The sequence below is a fragment of the Acipenser ruthenus genome, chromosome 2 (assembly GCF_902713425.1).
Source record: "Acipenser ruthenus chromosome 2, fAciRut3.2 maternal haplotype, whole genome shotgun sequence".
NCBI classification, from domain to species: Eukaryota; Metazoa; Chordata; class Actinopteri; order Acipenseriformes; family Acipenseridae; genus Acipenser; species Acipenser ruthenus.
The window spans coordinates 74,079,422-74,102,266 of record NC_081190.1 but is presented as its reverse complement, the minus strand read 5'-3'; the positions used below and the strand labels follow the sequence as shown (position 1 = coordinate 74,102,266).

Below are 22,845 nucleotides of genomic sequence, written 5' to 3'. Positions count from 1 at the left end.
GCACATCTATTGAGCTCTAAAAAAAGAATTTGAATTGTTTGAACGATTAGATGTTTTTTTTTGCTAAGTGCTAAACCTGCTTAGAATGATTATGTCCTTCTCAAGGGGGTCACAAATGGAGATTAGATAAAGGGGCATTCAGAACAGAAAATAGGATGCACTTTTTTACACAGAGAATTGTGAGGGCCAAATGGCCTCCTCTCGTTTGTAAACTTTCTTATGTTCTTATGTTCTTACCCTTATAAAAGTTTCCCATTGTTAAAGCATAGCAAAGTCTAATAAAGCATAGGTAAGCATTGTAAAGATGTACAGTAAAGCATATTAATAAACATGGAAAAACAAGGGTAAACTATGATAAATACATAGTATAATCATGGGAAAACATAGGAACACTGTAAACATACTGTGGTATACTTAGTCTTGTTCTGAACAGCATTGTTAATTGATCCATTTTCATCTGCACAAATTGGATAATTTATGAGATTAATTGAATGCTTATTCTTTGTCTGGGATTGCTTCATTACAGTGGCTCCCTGTGTAAATGGTGTGTATGAAAAAATGTTTAAAATAAATCTCTGCTCACTGCAATATGCGAGCTGCCACAGCTGACATCTGTTTACTTTTTTTTAAAACACTTGGTGATGGGGTGGAGTATAAGGGCGGGGGGGGGGCGGGGGGGGGGGGGGGGGGGGGGGGGGGGGGGGTGAAGTGATGACCCTCTGACAAGCCTGAATATTCCTGGATTAAAAAAGACACTCTTTTGGTCTACATTATTAGCACATTCAGTTAAGAAATACACAGTTGTCGGTTCAATTACTGCCTCCACCAATCGCATAATTGTACTGTAGGTAAATTGAGTGTCTGTCTCAAGTCGTTTCCTGACACATGCATGTGATTTTATATTCTTTTAAGTTTTTTTTTTTTTTAAATCAGATTTTTTGTTAATCTACCAGATACCCATGTACTTCTTTGATCTGACAAAAAGAGCATTTTCTCAAATACAAAAGAAGCCTTTGTGGCCATTTGAAGGGTTTCAGGACAGCTGGGGTACAGGCTGTCTTTTTTTTGACAAGCCACATTGTAAATCTAATGGACGAGACAGCTCAAGCATTGTTGAAATATTTCCTCGCAAAAAGATATTTGCTATTTTCATGCATCCAGATTTTCCAGCACAATCAGATTATTATTATTATTATTATTATTATTATTATTATTATTATTATTATTATTATTATGGAGGTCTGGAGATACAAAGACACTTAAGAATGGCATGTCAAGCTGAAGCCATTGCTAAACATTTTTTCCTTTTATTCGCCGCAAAAATCTTCAAAAAGCACCATTCGGTCTAAGTGCTGTAAGTATGCTCTGTTTCACAAAACATATATTTACCCCTTGAAGTCCAAACAGAAACTTGTCATCAGAGTTTAGAATCCATAGTTGGCTTTTCCTTTCTCATATTTCAGCTAAGTGGTCCCCACTGGGGCTCAAGAATGTATCATGTATCATAAATCACAGTCATGATAGAAATTTGGCAGCTAGGCAGTACCCCAAGCTGTGTAATGTGCAGTAAATATGTTTTAAGGTGAACATTACCATCATGAATGAAAGAGACAAAAACTTAAAAGAAAAACCATAGAAGACCTTTTTCTAACTAATGCTGCAGACCAGAGCATAGTCCTGTCATCTATGTAGCATGTACAGAACTAGACATTGCATTCTTGTACGACAAATCTCAAAGATCAGTAAACAATTAGAATATGTGACAGTGTGTAAACAGAGATGTTTCAGGACTACTTCGGACTCGTTTCAGGGCTACATGCACGCAAGCAGTTAATACCGTAGCTCCTTAAGAGTTATACTTTATTGTCCAGAATGTGGTGGTTGTGTATGTGCTAATTTGTGGCACCAGCTGCCATTTATCGTACCACAGTTCTACAGAGCTTTCACAAACTCCTGAGAAGTAAAAAATTAGCCCAGCAGTGTCAATGTCCATTTAAAATAGAATGTGGGCAGATTTATACCATTACCAATGAGTATACTTGCTGTTAATTCAGATATTATAAGTATTCACAACTTTCTGACAGTAACTAACAAAAAAGGCCCTATTATTAAGTACCAAGGCAAGTTCTCCTAAGGAATTAAAAAAAAAAAAAGTTGTTTCTGGCTAGTTTTATACCAGTAAGCATTTTTCTCTCTGCAGATGGATCTAATGTATACATTGGGTAGGTTAGCAAAGTGCTTCCTTGTCTGCATGTTATGTAAATCTGACTTGGTTAAAAGAAACTCCATGGGAACCACAGTTAGCTGCCTAATCCCACACGTCCTATTGGAGAGAAGACGGGCGCCTTCAGAAGAAGCTTACTGAGGCTCAGCATGTAGTGCGACTGATCCCCCCCGCCACCCAGCTGCATGGGACAGAGACGTAGAGGAACAGAACAGTGAACGCAGTCATCCAGTCATGACGCTTCTCCGCAGACATGGGAAAGGGAGCTGTGAAAGCCGGTTCATCTGATTAACAACCAAGACCCTTCTTTTTTGTTTACGCCTAAGGCCATGGCTGAGAAGGTCTGAATCTTTTGGAGATGATGCTGTACACCATTCTAACTCCAGCATGCCAAGACATTTCTGAAGCCATTCATTTGTATTATGCAATAGTATATTGGTAGAGTACCATATGGCAAGAGATGCCAACAACTTGTGTTGGTTTACAAAAGAAAATTGCTCAGCTACCTCCAGTTGTGAACATAATTTGTTTTACTGATGGTATTTCAGTAAAGGCTCGCCTGACTCTTAAGCCTTTACTCTAACCACTTTAGCGACTGATCTTGCTTCTTTGTTACATCAGGAACTAGCTCATACTCATTTTCTGGACAATAAAGTATACTGCTTAATTAAATACCTGATGATCTGAGGTAATGGGGCTGGTAGTAAGCAGATTCAGGATTCATGAAAATTATTTTAAAATTTATAATAATAATAATAATAATAATAATAATAATAATAATAATAATAATAATAATAATAATAATAATACATAAATGTTTCAAATTGAGATATTTACTTCCTAGGGTCAATTTGAACCAATATGTTCTGTTGTATTCCCTAAGAAAAGCAGTTTACAAAGTTACTCTTAGATTCTCGCAGAAGGAATAATCCATAAGGATTAGATCTGTTGAATTCAGGGATCATTTGTCCATGGTGTATGTGTTCCTCCGGTGGTTTATAAGCAGCTATTTGCTGAAGAGGGTAGTCCTTATAAAACAAATAAAATCCTGTGATGTTGAATCAATGACACATTATTCAGATTGTGCACCCTATCATCTTCTCCACAGTACGCTGCAGGTTTTTGTAAGTGTAGTAAAGCATAGAAAAAGCATGCACATAAACTAAAGTTTCAGCAGCAGATCCAGTTACCTCGTTTAAGAGCAAATCCTTGTATAAAAAATTGTGTGCAATAATAATATAGCCATAATAACCATAGTTGAATCAAATCTAACTTTCTAAAAAATAAAGGCTTGTGCTTTTTTATGGCCTGCCAGGAAGAGAACGCTGATAGATCTCCACCACAATTTTCCCGGTTAAAAGGCCATAGCCTGAATTGTTGAGATTTGTCTCCATGTGTACTTAAAAATCACAAATTTGTCTTTATTTTTTCCTGTGAAACATAATAGGGTGAATTGCAGCCTATTTAACTTCATCAAATCACTGACAGCAGGCACTGATAAAAAGGCTGAAAAATATGTAGGACATGAGAACAGCCAAAACTCGACTGGTGCTATTGAAGCCAGATGTTTACTTAACTGGCCAATTTTGATAAACGGTGTAATGATAACCATTCTACATTGGGTAATTTTATATCAGCATAGTCACATATTATTTTTGTTTTGTAGCCAGATTAATTCATTTTCTGCCCAGGGCCAGGTGTTGGTTTTCTTCTAATTAAACTATACTGTATTTGTTTTTTTATAATGCATGAATAGCTTTAGCCACCCTTTTCATAAACACCATTAACAGTGTAGTTTATGCTTCCCTGCCTTCATAATAGTGTTTCATTTTTTTTAGACTAAGGTTTGGCATGCTTTTCATGGGCCAATTTATGTCAACTCAATAAATATAACCACCTACAACAATTTGCTTCCCCATTTGTGTAACAAACATTCTACTGGAATATGGAAAATACATTGAGTAGAAAGCATATTGAAACTTGGATTAAAAACAGAGCAAGGGTTTTAAATCAAATATGTGAATCCTGGTTCAATGCTTTAGTCCCGTTGTCAGAATTGCTTTAAACTGATGTCATATGTGCACAAGGCCCCAGCTTGGAATCCTTGTCTGTTGATTCATGAATTATGAATCTAGTGCATGCTTTACAGAATGCATGTGAAAAAATATAACATGGCTTTTGCAGAATCTGACGTCAGTGACATCTTATTTTTTTTCCAATTAAGTCAAAGCAAATACATTCCAATATATTACATAATGGTCCAAGAAATATTGCTTTTTATTTCTTCAAAATGAATGAATGGCTGTAATTGACACCATCGTATTTTTATAAAGGGCAGTTGAGGGTAGAGAGTGGTAAGCAGTGGAACAAAGACTCAAGAAGCAACAGTGTTTTGTAGCATAGCTCATTTTATTGTTTAAACAGTTTTGCATAGGAAATATATCCACTTCCAGTAATTGACTGCAGTATGAGCAGCTGCTAGCAGTATAGTTGGATATAACAGTAACAATCACAATAAGTCAAGCTTTATTTACACTGATTTTAATCTTGTGGCAGTTTTAGCCCCTGTACCATTTGCAACAAGCCCAAAGACAGTCCCTTCTGCTATACCGCAGACAGGAAATAAGTCCCTTAAAAAGAAAACACCAAAACATGTTTTTGAAACCATCAGTCCCTCCCTCTCCTGCTCCTGTCAAGAGGCCTAAGTTCCAGAAACAGAAAGAAATAATACATTTAGGCAACTAGATTATGATACGTTACATACAGGCAGCTTCACAGACTTGTGCCTATACCTGCCTGAGGAGCCTTGATGTTGCTCTTGTATTTCAGTTTTGAAAATTCAAAATGTTTTTAGCCAAGGGGTGTAAAAGTGCCACAAGATCCAAAATGGATCAACCCTGCTGTGTAGCAAGCAAGCATTTTTATTAAACTGACTACTTGTCATCTACTGTTGTACTAAATGTAGCATTGAGACTCTAAAGAAACACACTGCCCTACAAAAGTTTTTTTTTTTTTTTTTTTTTTTTTTTTTTTCTCAGAGAAATATCAAGATCTTACAAGAGACAGGGGCCACTCCATCCCAGCTGACTAGAAGTTTCATATGAATGAAGCACAAACAAAAAAACTGTAATGAAAAAAAAAAAGGCCTGGGAAGAGCTGCCCCTCACATTCTGTATGTAGACGTTTTTGACAAAAATTCTATCAAGAGCTTTATTTACAACTGAACTCCACAGAGACTGTGAGCTTGAACAGGCACTGCTTATATGACTTTTTTTTTTTTTTTAACTTTTGATTAAAAGTTACATTTGCTGGTTTTTGTTTCATTCTTGTTTACACAACCTGATGTTAGTTCATTCAGTAATCAATGCCCTCCAAAAACAACACATTTAAATAGAACACACCTCTTACAACATGTCTTCAATTAGTAAATACATTTATCACACCAGTCCCTGTAGCACAGTTTTACAACACATTTTGTAAAAATGTATGAATTACACTGGAAATTTCATTAGTGTCACTGGACCTCCTTGCATACCAATAGTCCCAACGTTCTTGGTTTGGACAACAATAGTCAGAGCAATACATCTAGTACAGCTGGGTTTGTTTTCAAAGTATTCTAATGTAAAAAGCCAGTGTCACTGATGCAATTTTTGTTTACTGCTTTTAAAATTGTTCTCATACGTGTGCAATATTTCCAGATATCTAAAACTATTCAGCCCTTTAAAAAAAAAAAAACTACATACAACCATTGTAGAACAAACTACAACAAAAAATGTAAAAATTGACCATTTCCATCTTCTCCTCTTGTAACATTGTGTGCTGTGGTATAAAAACAGTACAAGCATCTACAATGGCATTTGAATATACTGATCCTAAAAAGTCAAAGGGCAATATCAGTAGTCCAGGCTATCATCCATCTTCTAGTGATGTATGTAATTTAGGTACCAACTGTTAACCACACCTACACAATTGTTGTGGAATTGAGAGGAATAGGGGAACTAGCAGAAAGTGCAAATATGAAGGTAGTTTTCTTTTAACTCCTTCAATACATAAATGGAGTCCTGACATGCAACTTTAGGCTTTTTTTTTACTGCTAATTTGCTTAGCCTGCACATTTAAGAATTCTCAATTAAAATGAAAAGGATCCAGGAAGCACGCTGCTGTAATGTTTTGATAAATCTGTATAGCTTTGCTTATTTTATTATTTTTTTTACTAACGACCATGACAGAAACATGTAAACTGTATGTGGTAATCATACTTAGGGCCTAAATGCCAGCAACATTGCCTTGTCCTTTTATCATTTTTAAAATTACTGTACACTGTATAATATGATCCCATTCTGCAGCCTTCATAGTTTTACACAATGTTTTCTCATTTCAGTACATGGACAGAACTAGTTCTGGTGTCACCTTAACAAAGGTCCCCTTCTGACAGGCAGAGGTGGAGCAACACCAAATCTCAACAAAGTGTTTTTCTAGAGAACACATCAAGGTGACAAGGTGTTTTAAAATTCTTTGTCTGCCATTTCATGTTGTAATTCCCATACCAGCATGTATAAAAAATAAATCACAAGAACTCTTGCTAAGGCCATTCTAATAAAAAAATGACAGTGTTACTTCCAACATTATGAAATGTTTCCAAAAACCAAATTCATCAACACTAAATACAACAAAATAGCCTTCATAAAATATAACTTTTCACCATTTACAATTCTGTAAAGGATATGTTCCCAGCACTTTTTAAGTATTGGAATATGTAGGAAAAATGCTAAATGGACAGTCATTTTTAATATATAAATTAATGTCAACTGGAGAGTTTTAACCCAAGTCCAGTCTCCACAAGAGCAAGATTTTAATTTTTTTTCTTAAAAAAATGGAAATAACACACATATCCTTTAGAATGTTTTAAAAAAAAGTTACCTTTATAAAACAGGGTATGTAATTAATAAAAAAAGAGAAAACCTTAAAAAAAACCTATACAGTGTACAAATTGCTTTCTACAAGGCAGGTGGTTCATTGAAAAGACCCTTGATTCTCTCATAGCATGCAGCTTCACAGGCATTCATATATATTTCACAGAGCTGCCAGTGAATAATACCCCCAGAACTATTGCTATAATAATTGTTGCCATGATTTTTGTTTTTCACTGCTTTTGTTCACTGCTTTTGTTTCCCTAAACAAGCATTACACGTTCTTGTCACACTAGGGGATCGCCAGGGGGCTCAGAGGCTGCAAAGCACTTAAGTTAATAAAGTCAGAACAGTGCACATAGAACGGGGTGGCTCGGTTTGAGAATAAGCATCTTGGTGAAGTAGGAGAGATGAGGCATGACTTGAGTCCCAAATGTTATTGCCTTTTGGAAAGGCCGGATATAGTATGTATAGCCACTTCAGTTGTTGTTTCCTTTATGGGAGCAATCACATGCATATCATTTGTAAACAGCTGCTACTATAGATGGCAAACAAGGTTTAGGAAGCTAACATGTACAGCCTGCATGCTAGATAGTAAAGTGTTATATTAACTTTTGTTGAAGTGATCATCTTAAGATGCAGTAATATGTAATGCCGTGTGCACTTCAAGCCTATGCATCCCATTAATAAGTCAGCAATGGCGCCCGCAAACAACACTGTCGGGAGTCTTTTTCACATGCTTCCATTACAGGCTTCTTACTTAGTAAGCCTTTAAATACCCTGAATCTAAATTAAATGATAACTGAACATAATTATTTGTGCATTTGGAACTGCTTAAAATTATGGAAACTGTACAGCCATTTTGTTTTTTTCTAATTCAGATTTCATCATCTTGTCGATTAGACTGCAGTGCTGGTACATAGTAGATTAAACTGTAATTGATGTATTGTTTAGCTTCATTATTCAAGGGTTCTCACATGCATACAGGATGCACATTAGTGTGTTTGTGATTGTAGCAAATGTATGAGAAGTCACTTGGCTTATTAAGGCAGTTGCTAAGGAAGCCATTTGGCATATATTGTAGTTGTCTAAATAAGTTTATACAATATGTTATAAAGAAGGGAAGATTGGGTTTTAACAAACCAGTATTGTATTCCAACACTCAATAATCTCTCCACAACCTTTTTTTTGTTTGTTTTTTAAATGAAATTTGCTGCTTGAACATTTCTTTTCCCCTGCACAGGGCATGGGTGCATCAGCTCAAACACCATATACTGCATATATAATACATTTCCTGAATATAAAGGATTCTAATTCTGAACAAGCTTCTCTGATTTGACTGGTTGATGACTGTACTCAAGTCAAGCCTGCTCTCCTATGATAATGAGCTTCTTCCAGGAATCATGCTTGCACCCCAGGTGGGAAGTTAAAAGAAGGAACCAGTTTGTCACAGTAGACAGATCAGTGACTTTGCAGCCTGTATTAGGCTATGGGTGCACACTTCACTACTATGCTGCAAAGTTTTTAAAAAATAAACAATTGTAATCACCTCCCTCCCCTCCCAGTATAAAAAAGAAACAACACCCCGTGTCCATCTCTTTGTACACAAAAAAGGACCTTATCACACTGCATAGAAAGCAGTACCCACTTTGGTCAATTAAAAAAAAAAATACAACAACAACAACAACAACAACAGCAACAACAATAACAACAACAAAATGAACGCATACAATATTGTCTATCTCCATACTAGCTTATGATAATCAATACAGCTATAAGCACTACCTACATAGGCAAAACTTGGTATTGCATAATTCTTATAAATCTGAAAACCCCCAAAATAGTAATTGGAAGATGGAAGAAAAAATGAAAGGTTATTAGAAAAAAAAAACACCAAAAATACTGAAAATAATGCTGGTTGATTATAAACTTTTAAACGGCAACTATACACAGCCATGATATGCATTATAAATGAGAGATAAAGTAGTAAATGTAGTTAAAAATCAATGATGTCACAATTTCATCCAGAGTACAAAATATTATTATTTTTTATCATAAAAATGTTAATTTTAAAAATGGTAATAAATGCAGCAAAAAACAAGTGTAGTGATGTCTCTTTTATATTCAAAGGCAAGGCACGTAATGTGGACTATATATTTTCGTGCAAATTAAGATTATTGGAAAGATTATTTTATATATATCTTGTTTTGAGATGCAGAGGCAAAGTAACTGCCATGCACACTGCTAGTGTTTGTGACCAAAGGGATCTACTGAATCACGAGTGTTCACTAAGCACCATGCAACTATTCAGCACCCTTTATGTCAGGCTAGGGTTGACTTGAGTGCAGAATTCTATTCTTTTTTTTTTTTTTTTACTTGAACAGCCTGCACTCTTAATTTTTTTTTTTTTTTTTGTAACCCGTAGCTTCATAAGCTAACGGACAAATTCATCTTTTTTTCTGCTTCTGTGATGCTGGATTCGTAAGCCATTTATACACAATATGTGTTTTTCACACTCCACTTTTTAATTCATAATAAATAAAGACTACCTCCAGGGGAGGGAACGGCTCATAAAAATATAAGTGCTGTTTTGTTCGTATTTATGATTTGTTTACACTGCCTATCAAGCACAGTTGAGTCTACATTTTTTAAATCATTTTCCCCTTGTAAATTAAGGATACAACTCTAAATTGTTTAAGTTTTTTTTTTTCTTACAAAACAAAAAAAAAATCCCAAACATTTTATTTCCCTCAATTTAGAGTCTTAGGGCTGATCGACTATAGTTTCCCTTCAGTATTAAATTTAAAATTGCACTTGCCTCTTATATGCTTACATTTTTTTTAGGGAAATATCTAAATTCATGTTGCTCTCACTTATGCAAGAGGCAATTATCATTACCTTTAGGTATATTGTATTAGTAAACCTTTTAGCGTAGGTATTGACCTTTAACCTTAATCTAAATATAAGAACAAGACCAATAAGATTATAGGTTAAAGGTTAACTTTGACAGAACTGTGGCAAACTGAAGAAAAGCATCTGATTTTCAACTTTGTTGCTATGGAAATGTAGCGAATGGTTTGATTCATGGGCCTCTTCAGGTGACAGGCTATTTAATTTGAAAATAAACTACAATTCAGTTGCTTGCCAGTCAGCCTTTGATTTTTTTATGATTTAAATCAACTCAAACCCAGGATTATCTCTCTCAAAAGTTCATAAAGAAAAGAAAAAAACTATTAATAGAAACTAGCTTATCATGCAAACATTAAGGCATCTAAAGTTGTATCTAATATACAACAACAGTTACCTGGGGAGTTTTATTTATTTATTTTTTACGAAGGCTAGCTGGCAAGAGCACTTTAAACAACCTTTTAATATTTTTTCAATGCCCCCCTATTGAGACAATGGAGCCTGTATGAGTGCTGCTTGCTGCTCTGTAGTGTTTTTACTATTCTCAGTTCTGCTGGCTCTGCTTCCTTTCTTCTTTGTCTTCAGTTACTTGTTTCTGCTTGAAGGAAGGGTTCACCAATGATGTTTATGCTGTAATTCTGGACACTTGTTGGCAGAATCGGAGTCCCGTTCGACACTTGGAATGGAACTAAGCTCGCCCAGGTACCAGGACTGCAAAACAAAAAAAGGAAAATATAGGAATTAAAATGGTGAAGGCATTATACTGAATCTTTCTTTTATTCTCTTCATACTGCACAATAAATACCTTTATGTTACATGTAAATTACAGGTCACTTATAACAATAAATGATAAATCAGTTCAGAAGCTAATTCTAAAATGAATACAGTGATAAGTATATCTAGGCCCCATACACACCCCTGCTAAATAAATGTGCCAAGTAGTTTGGAAATAAGGAAGTTAATGGGGAGTGTGGTTTATCAATGGCAACAGAGTTGGTTATTTCTAAACCACATATACTCCGCAAAGCGGTATTACTGGATTACCATATCCTAATCTTACAGCACTATTGATTTCCCAACCGTACCTCTTTTTGTTTACCACTGATTAATTATTTAAGTAACAATGCAGAAACAGCTATGTGGTTTAGCAAGCCAAACTTAAATGGGCACATTATATATATATATATATATATATATATATATATATATATATATATATATATATATATATATATTGCTTTGAATATGTGAAATGGCACGAATAAATTAAATACAAAAATAAAATAAAAACATAAAAAAACAGTGTTCTCAACATGCAATTTGTGGTTCACCCCTAGAAACGAGCAACCATGAACATAACAAGCTGTTTTTAGAATGAATGATGGAGTCAAAACCACAGAGAGACACCAGATACATAATTATAGTTCAACAAAAGAAAGGTCAATAAGGGTAGTTCTAACATTTTACTACAACTCTTCAACCATAACTTTAAACACTCACTTGTATATAGTAGTACTAAAACTAATACAATTCAACACATGTTTGAAAATAAGTATTTTGTCTTAGTCCTACAGAAGAGATATTCATAATTGCATAGTAATGCCTTTCCATGGTGGAATTTAATGATAAGATGAAGGCCTACTGGAATTTTGATTGGTTGATTTCTCATACATGATTTCTAATAATGACCTACATTATAAGTGATTAGGTACCAGGAAACAGCAGTTTAAATGTTGTGCTTGAAAAATCCTTATACTGTATCTCCCCAATTAAAAACAGCAAAGAAACCAACAAATTCTATCACAGTCAAAACAGGACCAGAAATATAGTTGCCTACGCAAATAATAAGAATATATGGATTTTAAAGCACAGATTATTTCTGATGGTGTGTCATGTCTTTACGGAAGCTCACTTCTTTTAACAATGAACAAATAAGGAAAGCTTACCCTGTATATTTTTCAAACGAGCAACCAATCAAGAATGATTTCTGCGGATAGCCTTTTTTTCCAAATTCAGCAGGTTTTATAAAATACAGGCTGTACTTTAGATGAAGAGAACATTTTAATTCTATTACAGACCTATGTTCCTATATATCCTGATGTAACTATCACTATTTAATCATATCCTGATGTAACTATCACTATTATCTGCTGTATTATTGAATTGTGGTTTGTCACACTTGAACAAAAGTTATTGTATTACTTGTATTGTAACACTTGAAATGTATTTGCTTACGATTGTAAGTCGCCCTGGATAAGGGCGTCTGCTAAGAAATAAATAATAATAATAATAATAATAATAATAATAATAATAATAATGTTCCTAAATATTAAATGATATGTTTGCACATTCTTGAGTTAGCTAATATTTTCAAAACAATCCTTACTAGATTGATTCTATTAAGTACACTTTACTGCCAACTATTTTATGAAAATAAACCACCTACTTTTGATAAAGCATTTCCTATAAGGAATGCAAATAACCTCTAGCTATTGTGAATCCCGTTCATACAAAACCATGTATAAAACTGATTTATTTAAAATTGCTTTTAAAGCATTGTAAGGAAAGATAAACTGAACCATTCACCAAAGCAGGCAGCAGATTTAGCGTCCTTTCTTACGCGAAAGACATGAATAAATAAATAAATAAATAAATAAATAAATAAAAAGAAAGAAATCATTACTTTATGGATGAAATTTTATTATTGTATAACGTAATGTTGAGATTCTGTTTGAAACTAGATTTGTTTTGCTTTTAAACCAAAATGACTTTTAGTTTATGTAGCACTTCTGCTGCGTTTGCGTTCTCCACCCAAAATTCTCTAGTCTTTAAGTCAGATAACAAAGATTTACAGCCTGCAAAATGTGAACCAGGACAAAGAGCTTCACTGTGGGACGATACGCTGTCTCCTTTGCAAATTACGTTAGACAAGCCTGTTTTCAGATTTAAAGTCTGTGTTTGCACCCCATTTTTAATCAATAATGGGCAATTGCCGTGTCTTATTCATTGAATGCAAATGTAAGACAAAACTGTAATTGTTAATAAAAACTGCGGTTCAACAAAAATATACCCCCAGACAAGATCTGTGTTGTTTAGTTGCTTTTCTAGGACATTTGTGTTGAATAATTAGGCAGGCAAGAACCCCCCAGCTTCAATACCTGTGTAGCACAATCACTTCTTTCAGCTTCGTGATTATAGTGCATGCTCAATATTCTGTCAACTGGGTCTAACAGAAACAAAACTGCCTTTGTTTCAAGAGAGAGGTTTATTTAAAAAGGGAAAAGTAGTGAAAAGAAACTAACTGAACAACTATTGTATCCCACGTTCTGCAGTTGCAACATTTTTCTTAGAAGTAGAGGGTTAAACTATGCACCCTTTGGACTGGAACTCAGAAGCTAGGATGTGGAACACTGACTTTATTCTCTCACAACAAGCCTAAGCATTGGTAGCGCACAGGAGTCCTTAATGTAGTATTCTTCTCTACAAATTACTTTTTCAGTGGTGTTTTATAAAAAAAACCTTTAAAAACAGCTGTGTAAACGCATAGTTTCTGGAGGGAGAAGACAAAATGCAAAGTTTAAAGAAAAGCTCACAACAAGCTCAAACCAGAAAAAATGTGGTTGAATGCAGTCCCAACATGGTTAAAACCAGGGATTATGTCTATCAAATTTCTGGGCAGTGCTTCTCCTCCCCCCTCTCTTTTGCTCTCTCTTTCTGGCCTGCCAGAAATCATCTGACAGGAAATGAGAGATTAAGTTTATTCCCTACCTAACTGAACAAAGAACATACAGAGCAGACAAACGGTTTAGTGCAGAGCGGGAACTTTCCTAATCCTGCTGGAATCTGCAGGGTTGGTCAAATAGTGAGCTCAAGAGATAAAAAAGGTTGTTTCTTTACTTTGGGATTTTGTCAGTGGATCATCCCTCCTTTTTGTTCCATACTGGGTCCATACTGCCTCTTCCTTAAAGGTTAACTTAAAAGTATCCCCAAATAATCGTGAAGAAAATTGACTTTATTGATTGCTGGGGTCCATTGTTCCCCTTTTTCTAAGTCCCTAAAGTTCAAGTTCAATCTGGCATTACATCATGTCTGGTTTCCCTGGGTTACCAGACGGCTTGAGACGTGACCACCACTACAGAGAAAACAAACAACCTTCTTCACGCGTAAACCCCCCACTCCCCCACCCCCACCCTCTCACAAGCATGTCTCGAGTATGCAGCATGGTTAATTTAGGGATTAAGTTCCAAATTAGATTATCTAATGGCATTTTAATGGATTGCTGACCCATTTCCTGTGGAATGGCAGCATGCAAGTCTGGCTGCAATTCAATTAAGGTCTAAGAAAGAGCTCACGAGACACTTGACTTGATGAGAAAAAGGAAAATGTTTAATTTTATTAACATATCAAAGAAACTATAGCTCCACTTTTGACTCATATTTCCCGAAATGTGCTATAAATAAATACATATGCTCAGAAATGTTTTTTTTTTTTTTTTATCATGTCTGCATCTACACCCCATTTAAGTGGAAGGAATATCCAAGTTCATTACATTAGCCTGGTTAGTTTACAACAGATTAGTTCAAGTTTTGTCTAAAAAAAAAAAAAAAAAAACATAATCAAAACACATCTGCAGGAAAATCTGAGAGTAAAGCTGGCATCCACTTTAAAAAAACAAATCTTAAACTTTTTTTTTAAAATACATTTTGGAAGATGACTAGAAAAGGACTCCTAAGGGATGCTCAATTTTCAAACATGCTGAACGTAACCAAAACAATGAATGATTTCCAGCTTCATAGTAAAGTAGCACATTAAAGTCAGGTCTATGTGTTACTTTTATACTTAGATCCAAAGGAAAGAAAGTGAATGCTTGATTGTGGAAAGTAAGTATATTATTTAACTGATCTACTAATGATACTGTAACCTATTGTTTATTCTAACATGACATTTAGCTTCAATGAAGAAAAGGTAAAAAGCATTGCTTTATTTATTTTTTTAAAAAAAATTACTTTAAAAAAAAAAAAAATTTACTTTACCCCCAGAAAGCAACAGCAATAGGAGGTAAGGAGGTACAAAAAAGGAGCTTTTTAAAAATTTAAAAAAAGATCAGTCCACTATGCTAAAGGCTGCAAAGGAAACTTAGCACTATGAGAATAAACCTCTCCCTAGGAATCCTGCAAGACCAGCTGCTGTACAGTACGCTTATATGTCAAGATAACAAACTGAAGGCAGGAAATGCTGACCTAGTACTTTTGCCAAGATTTTCTTATTGAAAAATAAAAGAGAATGTTAACTCTTGGAGAGCAGTTTTAGGACTGCTGCTGAATATCCCCAGTCTCTTAAATGCTTACCGCAAGCCTGAAACATTTAAAGGAATAAACAGGTAGATATAAAAGTAAACTAAACTTATAGTAATTTAAACTTTATTGAAATTTCATGCAGCTTACATGTAATATGATTAACTTGTTTGGGCCTGGAAAAAAAAAAAAAAAGATTAAAAATGAAACCCCTTTTTGTGATATTCTGTTAAAACAAGGTATCCTGACTTTATTCTAAGTTATTTAAAAACTTGTATGTTCTTATTATTACACTACCAGGCCCCCACGAAGCAGATCCTTGCAAGTTTACGTCATACAATGTATTTATAAGTGCCGAAAGACATGTAATTTCCGTATTCAATGCAAAGTGAGAATTGTTTTTTTTACTGGATCTCATTTTTGGAATCTAATCCACAACAGAATGTTTGGACGAATTGCACTGTTCCAATCCATGCCATGTTGCTAAGCAAATGTTGAGCTTGACGCAAGTTAGGCAATTCCCTGCATTCAGCAGTTTAATATAGGTTTACTTTATTTTCCATAAATTGTATTTCTTTCATTACCACATGTGCTGTGTTTCATTAAGTCATGATGATGGTCGGTTCTCCCGGCTATTCAGACATTCTCGTTGGTGGAATACTCACAGTACTACATGAAAGTTCATGTAGTCTCCTCCATTTATACATGCAGTTTCAAATCTCCAGCTTTTAATCTTTAATAAAGCTTGGACTATGCAATGAAATTTCACATCTCTCTTAATTGAATGGCCTCCATACCAAGCGGACTTTGGGTTCAATCTTTAGAAATAAAGTCTTCCTGTTCCTTCAATGCTTTAAATAAATGTTAAGCAACAAAACCTTGTTCAAAAAATGATAACTGAGCATTCATTTTCTTGTTCTTTTGGTTTGTGCAAAAGTAAGTTTTGGTTTCCATTTAACTTGCTAATCTAAGAACAAGTGAGAAAAACATTTGCTCTAGCAATGGTGTCTCACACAGTAATAATCAGACAACAAGCAAAACTATATCTAAAGAAATAATTATTGTGCAGTAAAATAAGCATGATTCGTTTCACTCTTATTGCATAAAGTCCTGATTTCCTCACTGGAGTGGGCCTCAAACAGATGTTTTATGTATGCTTTCCTTTCAGTGACACAAGTATGTTTGCCCTAGCCAGCTGAGGCCTTCCTCTTGGTTTACATTAAAATTGAAGTTTAAACATAACAGAGAAGGGAAAAACTGCACAGGTTAACCCTTAGTGACCTGGTATTCTTTTAAGCAAAGCCAATTGCCATTCTAGTCTTTTCAATGACTTATGCTGTTTCATTCCCAAAAACCAAGATCAGCAGATAAGGTGAGAAGTTGACCAACCACATCCAAATAATAAAGAGTAACAAACAAAGTCATATTTACTGACAGCTGTCAAGTCCGATTGTCAGCCTCTGTTGCAGCTGTTTAAATGCTGTACAGCCAGTGTCTGTTCTCCATTAATTCTACAGTGGGGCATCATAATTTTATCATTATCTAACCATGAACACTGGAACCTTTCTGTGCACCTGTGATAATCTCACCATGAGAAAAAAAGTCTATTGTCAAATTACATACTTTAAAAGTACCTGTTTCAATGAAATGATTATATATATATTTCTTCAGGAGCCTGAATCAAGACAAAGACAGGTGTTTGCATGCAAGTGTTTTTTTTTTTTTTTTTAATCTATTGGTTCTGTTATTTTTGTCTTACAACGTACATTGTTTATTACTTTTCATTATTGATGAAAACATGTTAAAACACAAACACGTTGTAAAATGGTGCTGGAAAGTATACTAGTAAAAAGAAAAGGTGAAGAAGAAAACATTACAAGCATCAACATGAGAGGTGGAATCCTCAGCACAGGTGCTAGAAACTGCATTTGACATCAATAATTTGGCATCCCTGGCATTTCTTCAGTATGACTCAAATAATACTCTGTTGAACTTTGTAAAGAGGGTTAAGTGCATATTCGGATGATAATATACATACTTGGTAAATTTTTGAAATACATCCAATTGGGGCCAGCAAAAGCAGATACAGCGTGTAATTTATAGATGTAGCAGAGATTTGGAAATAATTAAAATGTTACCTTTGCCAAGTAATTCCCAATGTATCCTCACTGGCACTGGGGTATAAATGCCTGCCGTTTGGATTCATGGTCCAGTCACAAATCCTCAGCTGTCAATTGAAACCTAGCAGTCAGATATGGGTCGAGGAGAACTATACTTTTTTTTTAAAATCAAGCATGCAAATGTATTGTTTTGTTTAATACAAAATCCTTATTATGTTGTATGTAAAGATTGTTTTCTAATTTGCATTAACATTACTATAATTCAATAACATCACACTGGTTTGTATTGTTAAACTTTTAAAATAATGTATATTATATGGAGCATGCATTCACATTAGTAATTATTAACTGACCTGAAACAAAAGAAGTGTTAGTGCACAAAAGTCAAGTTAAAATAAATCGTTCAAGGCTATTTGTTTCTGCCTGGTAATTATGTTAAATCATGCTTTTTTGTAACTGTAGACATGCATCTTGTGAAAAATCATTTATTAGTTCTGTTAGAATACTAAATGTCATCCAAACTGCTGCCACAGCCTTACATCAAAGATGCTGACTATCTTGTTAATCTTATTATTTGCATCAATATTTTTGTGCATTTTTAAAAAGGCACTGCAGCTTCATGACAAGGATCTATTTGCAACCATGAGAAATCCTCCCAGCTATGAATCATGTATACACTCTTCCTCAGAAATGTTCCTGTAACTCTATACAGCTCTGTTTATTTAACAGCTGACCCAGAGTTAGCAGATGTGTGGAAAAGATGTATTATTTATGTTTCATGTTTAAAGAAAGCAAGTGTATCTCTTACTTTTAGCCTGGCACAGTTGCTCAACAGATCTCAATGCGTCTTAGGGGTTGAATTATCTCCCTGTTCAATGGTGACATTCAATCAAACTACACAAAGGCACTTTTTAAAAATAAAAGCTTATCGATTGTTAGCAACACTTTTTGTTTCTGCAGTGGCATAACTGCGACATGTCCACCTATGTTTGGAAGTTTGATTAAATATCATCATGAAGAAATACGGATCGTAAAGCAGCGCTTTTGTTTTGACCAAACCGACCCCAGAGTGCGGTGGCAGTCAATTAAAACCTGTAGTTAAAGTTATGGACTACAATCACGCAAAGCAGGGGGTTGGCTTTGTTCCGTGATGGGGTCAGTGTTTATAAAAGATTCTTTACCCCCAGGGGTGCAAGTTATGTATCTTTTTCTATGATACGGCAATGCAATAAACTGAAAGAAAAAAATATAAAACAAAAGAAATGCTGGATTCCCACTGTATTCAAAAATCAACACCTAAAACCAGATGGGAAACACCTACAGACTACGTTCAAATACAGTCAATCACACAGTCTGGGGTGAAGCTTAGATCAGAGTTTTTTTGCAAGTGTTCTTTTAAATTGCAGAGCAAACTGAGTGGTGCCATTGGCAGATCCCAGCTTCAGTTAAACCAAGAGGGTAACACTCCTTGCAGGGAAACTGTTTATAAAGAACAGTCCAGTACGCTATCATATTGAGCTATCACCCATTCTTCACCAGACTACTACCAGGAATATGTGTTTGTATTGGAGCTGAATGCAGTTTTACATGCTTTCATAGTGCAGCGTTAACAAAAAAAACAGGCTCGTAAAAAAATGTGGTGTATTACTGTAGTTCATGTGGGTTGGAAAAAGTGGAAAAATAACAAAAGGAAGGAACACCAGTCCCAGTTTGAAACAGTTTGCTGCAATGAATAGTTCTCAGCTCAGAATCTTTACCTTGTTTTTATCCAGAAATGTCAGTAAGACCTGCTGTACAAAAAGATCTAAACCAGATGAGAACAGTGCAGGGATGGGGAAACAGGCAACAACATTTCTACCAGCTCTCCAGCTTTCAGTACTTCAGATGAACTACGTAGGCACATCTGTACAGCAGGGGTGTGTGAATACAGACAAGAATAAAATAAAACACAGAACCCACATTTATCACTGCAAGTGACAACAGGGTTATGAACTTCCAGACTAAAGTCTGATTTAGTCAGTAAAAGAAAACCCATTGATATTTTCAAAGCTCAATGAGATTTATATTTTGCAATGTGCATTAATAAATTACTGTTACACAATACAACTATGCCTGACTTGGAGTGGTTTCCTAGGAAGAGCACAATCGGAGCCACAGATCATAATATTCTAAGGATTGCAAATGTTTTATTGGTACAGTATTTCAGCAGTAATTCAGACGTTTATTTACTCAACTCTCACAGAGATTAAGTATCACCTTAAAGTATGCAGGTATTACTATTGCATAAATTGGTCATATTACATTGTACTTCTACTGTATGCTGTGTATGTGTCAAAGTGAACAAAAGGGTCCTCGTAAAAAAAATCTTATCTTATATGAAATAGTAGTTCTCAACAGTTAGAAAAATATTTAATTAAATAAATACTGTGTCCTAGGTTTATTTTGTTTGCATATGGAATAGTGTGTGTGTGGGGGAGGGGGGGGGGGGGGTCGGGCATTACAGGAAGAAGCCAGTACATTCCAACATTTGCATACTGTTAATGTTTTGACTGAAACTTCCTCTAATTGCATCTCCTCTGCAGCTGGAACATGTGAAAGGTGACCTCTTGTCCATTTCCATACCTCTGTAGTGGTCATGTGATTTGCATTCACATCAAGCTGCCATTTATGATATGAGACACAATAAGAACAGCCCGTGCTGAGAGCCTACTTCCTGACTGGACTGTCAAGCGTCTATTTATATTCCTTTCAGTCCATCAACTATCCAGAATCCCTCATGAGGTTTAAAGTTTTACAAAAGGGTAGTAATTAAAACTATAACTATTCAGTACTTTTGTACAGAAAGCAAATTAGGCTGCTATACAAAGTACATCACAAAGCCTTCAACTAAAAGAGATGGAACTCTCCACAGAAACATTACGCAGTGCTTTAGCGCTGGATAACCGGATATCCACTTACATCAATGGGAGTTTTACACAGTGCAATTGTTTTTCTTTATATGCACTGCAAAAGGCAATAACATAGCTGTTTAATTGTATCCATTGCTACTGTAGTGTTATTTTCAAAGCTTTTGTTTTAAGAGTAATTGGCAAAATAAAATTGGATAAAGTAAACTCAAAAGTCTAATTTAAGAGCTTTAACATATATTCTTACTGTATGGTTCTTTTTAAATAATAAAATTGTGCAAATAACAAAAAAATGTTTTCATACTAGAAAGCAGTTCTTCAGATTAATAACAAAATAGGGCTTTTTATAGTTCATGTAGATCACCTATTTGGAATTAACATCAGTCTGTCCATTTGCTCTACAAGAGATGCAAAAAGCACCAGTTTGTAATGTGTGCCCCGTTATGGCATTTAGTGGCAAGCATCATAAACAGCCTCACGCCCAAATACACAGACCGCAGTAAGTGGAGTGTGCAGAGTTCATACTGTTGTGTTACTTGCTGCCAAAAGTTTCAAAAGGTTCTGCAGTTACTCAGTCTACAGCCCAGTGCCAGTTCACACATGCTGCCATCTTCATATTATAAAACCACAGATACACTCTTGCCAAGCCAATAGTTTCTTCACACATTTCTTCTCTTAAAAAAAGGATTGAAAGTAACAGTTGTAACAGACAAGACAAAACAGCAATTTTCTCCTTGTTTTTAATGAATTTACCATCTGTTACATTCTGTTTGTAGCAATATTTTGAGGTATTAGGGCTACGGCTGGGATTTTGTCACAGAAATTTGTACTAAAAAACATGAAGCAGTCATGGTAAATTTGGTCAAAATTACGAAGGGGGAAATGGTGTGCGACGTCACGGGGATGAAAATTCAAATTCACTTTTTTTTTTTTTTTTTTAAATACAATATACCTACATAAGAATAAAATAAAAGTAGGAAACAATGAAAATTCATCTAAGTACATCAGGTTCAAGTTTTAATCCTGTAAATCAGTACACTTCACAGCGTATACAACTATAAACAAAAATGTTCACTTAACCCCATTTGGTGGGTTTTCTATAGGACAGCTCACAAACTGTAGGTTTTACATACCTTTACATATTATTCTGATACGTGTTGTATTGAGATGTTTGATGCCTTTAGGAGCGCCGGTCATCCCCATGTACATCTTTGTATGCAGAAGATTATCTTTCTGCATCAACGCTATTTACTAGTACTGTCAAGTACCTGACAACAATTACAGCAAGAGGTCCACAACTGGTAAACGTCGCATTTCATTTCACTGACAATTTCATAGTAAGCACAGTATTCATGCTGTGCTACACAGTTGTCTTCAAACAGTGGAATGACCTCAAACGCTTGTTTCTCAGCTATGCTAAGATACTTCACGTTATTTGGGACCCGACAGGCATTGAAAAATGCAGCTGCAGGTTGACAAAATCGGGCAGTAGAGTTGCACTGCATGTATGTTTCAATTCAAGTAGTGTTGGTGAAGTTCAATGTTCTCTACTAAAATCACGGACACCAACAAAAATCATGGAATCCGTGACCACTGTGACTTATGGTAGACCAATTCTTTCTATGTCAGTCATTTTAATTAAGGATTGGATACCACAGATGCAGGCATAGGCAGATTATCAGTCACTAGTTAACATAAAGACAAATAATACTTAATCGTTTTTAAGTCTAAAAAGAAGAATTACCAAAGCTGGAAGATAAACATACCACAAAGACAGCTGATAAGCTTTCCTTATGGTACTGTACTTCCAAGTCTCAGTTGATAGGTTAGAAAGCTTAAGCAGATGCCTCCACTCTGGAACATGCTGCCTAGTGTTTTTTACTATCCAAACTCCACTACCTATACAAAGTCCAGCTTTATGATAATCAGTCTTGTTTTGTTAGCAATGAATTGCTTCTTATTTAATCTATCAAAAGGTTATTTGAATGTTTTTGATAACTTTAGACATCTACTAAACCCTTTCATATTCAGAACTTTAACTTTCCTTAATTTCTTACATGCCTTTCTATTCCACTACAATAAAGTTCCATCTTTTTTATACACCAGAGATATTTTTGGGGCATACCACATATCCTCAAATTAATACTGCAGCGTGAAATTAAAATTGCCAAAAAGAGCTGTGGCTTTAATTCAAGGGGAACGATTATTCGAGGGCTGCGTTTATTGGATGTACGGCTTTTGAGGGTTGCAACCTTTTTTGACGGTGGGATTTACTGGATGTAAATATTGGATCCAAGCGAAGAGGATCTAACCATGCATTCAGACCAGGAAAGTGAAGAGGAAGACAATGATACAGAAGAAGATGCATACTGTACCACCATAGGTCACAGCTCATGTTAACATCTGTATTCCATTCCATGTTTATGTTCTGAAGAGCTTGTGCTACTATGTGCATCGCTCCATAGTATAGTTGATCAGGAGATT

General features: G+C 35.2%; 1 protein-coding gene across 19 annotated transcripts in view; it reads right to left on the bottom strand.

The window, feature by feature from the left end:
- Positions 1–4,612: 4,612 nt before the first annotated feature.
- LOC117409443 (nuclear factor 1 B-type-like) overlaps positions 4,613–22,845 on the bottom strand; it is a 157,224-nt gene continuing 138,991 nt past the window's right edge. For 17 of the 19 annotated variants that reach the window (XM_034015501.3, XM_034015502.3, XM_034015516.3 and 14 more), the window contains 2 exons: positions 17,474–17,562; positions 4,613–10,752 (listed from right to left, as the gene is read on the bottom strand). In XM_034015501.3, the coding sequence (XP_033871392.2) occupies positions 10,623–10,752; positions 17,474–17,562 (219 nt within the window). In that variant the 3' untranslated portion in view covers positions 4,613–10,622. The remainder of the gene's footprint in view (positions 10,753–17,473; positions 17,563–22,845) is intronic. The other 2 variants (XM_034015517.3, XM_034015512.3) reach the window with 1 other exon arrangement.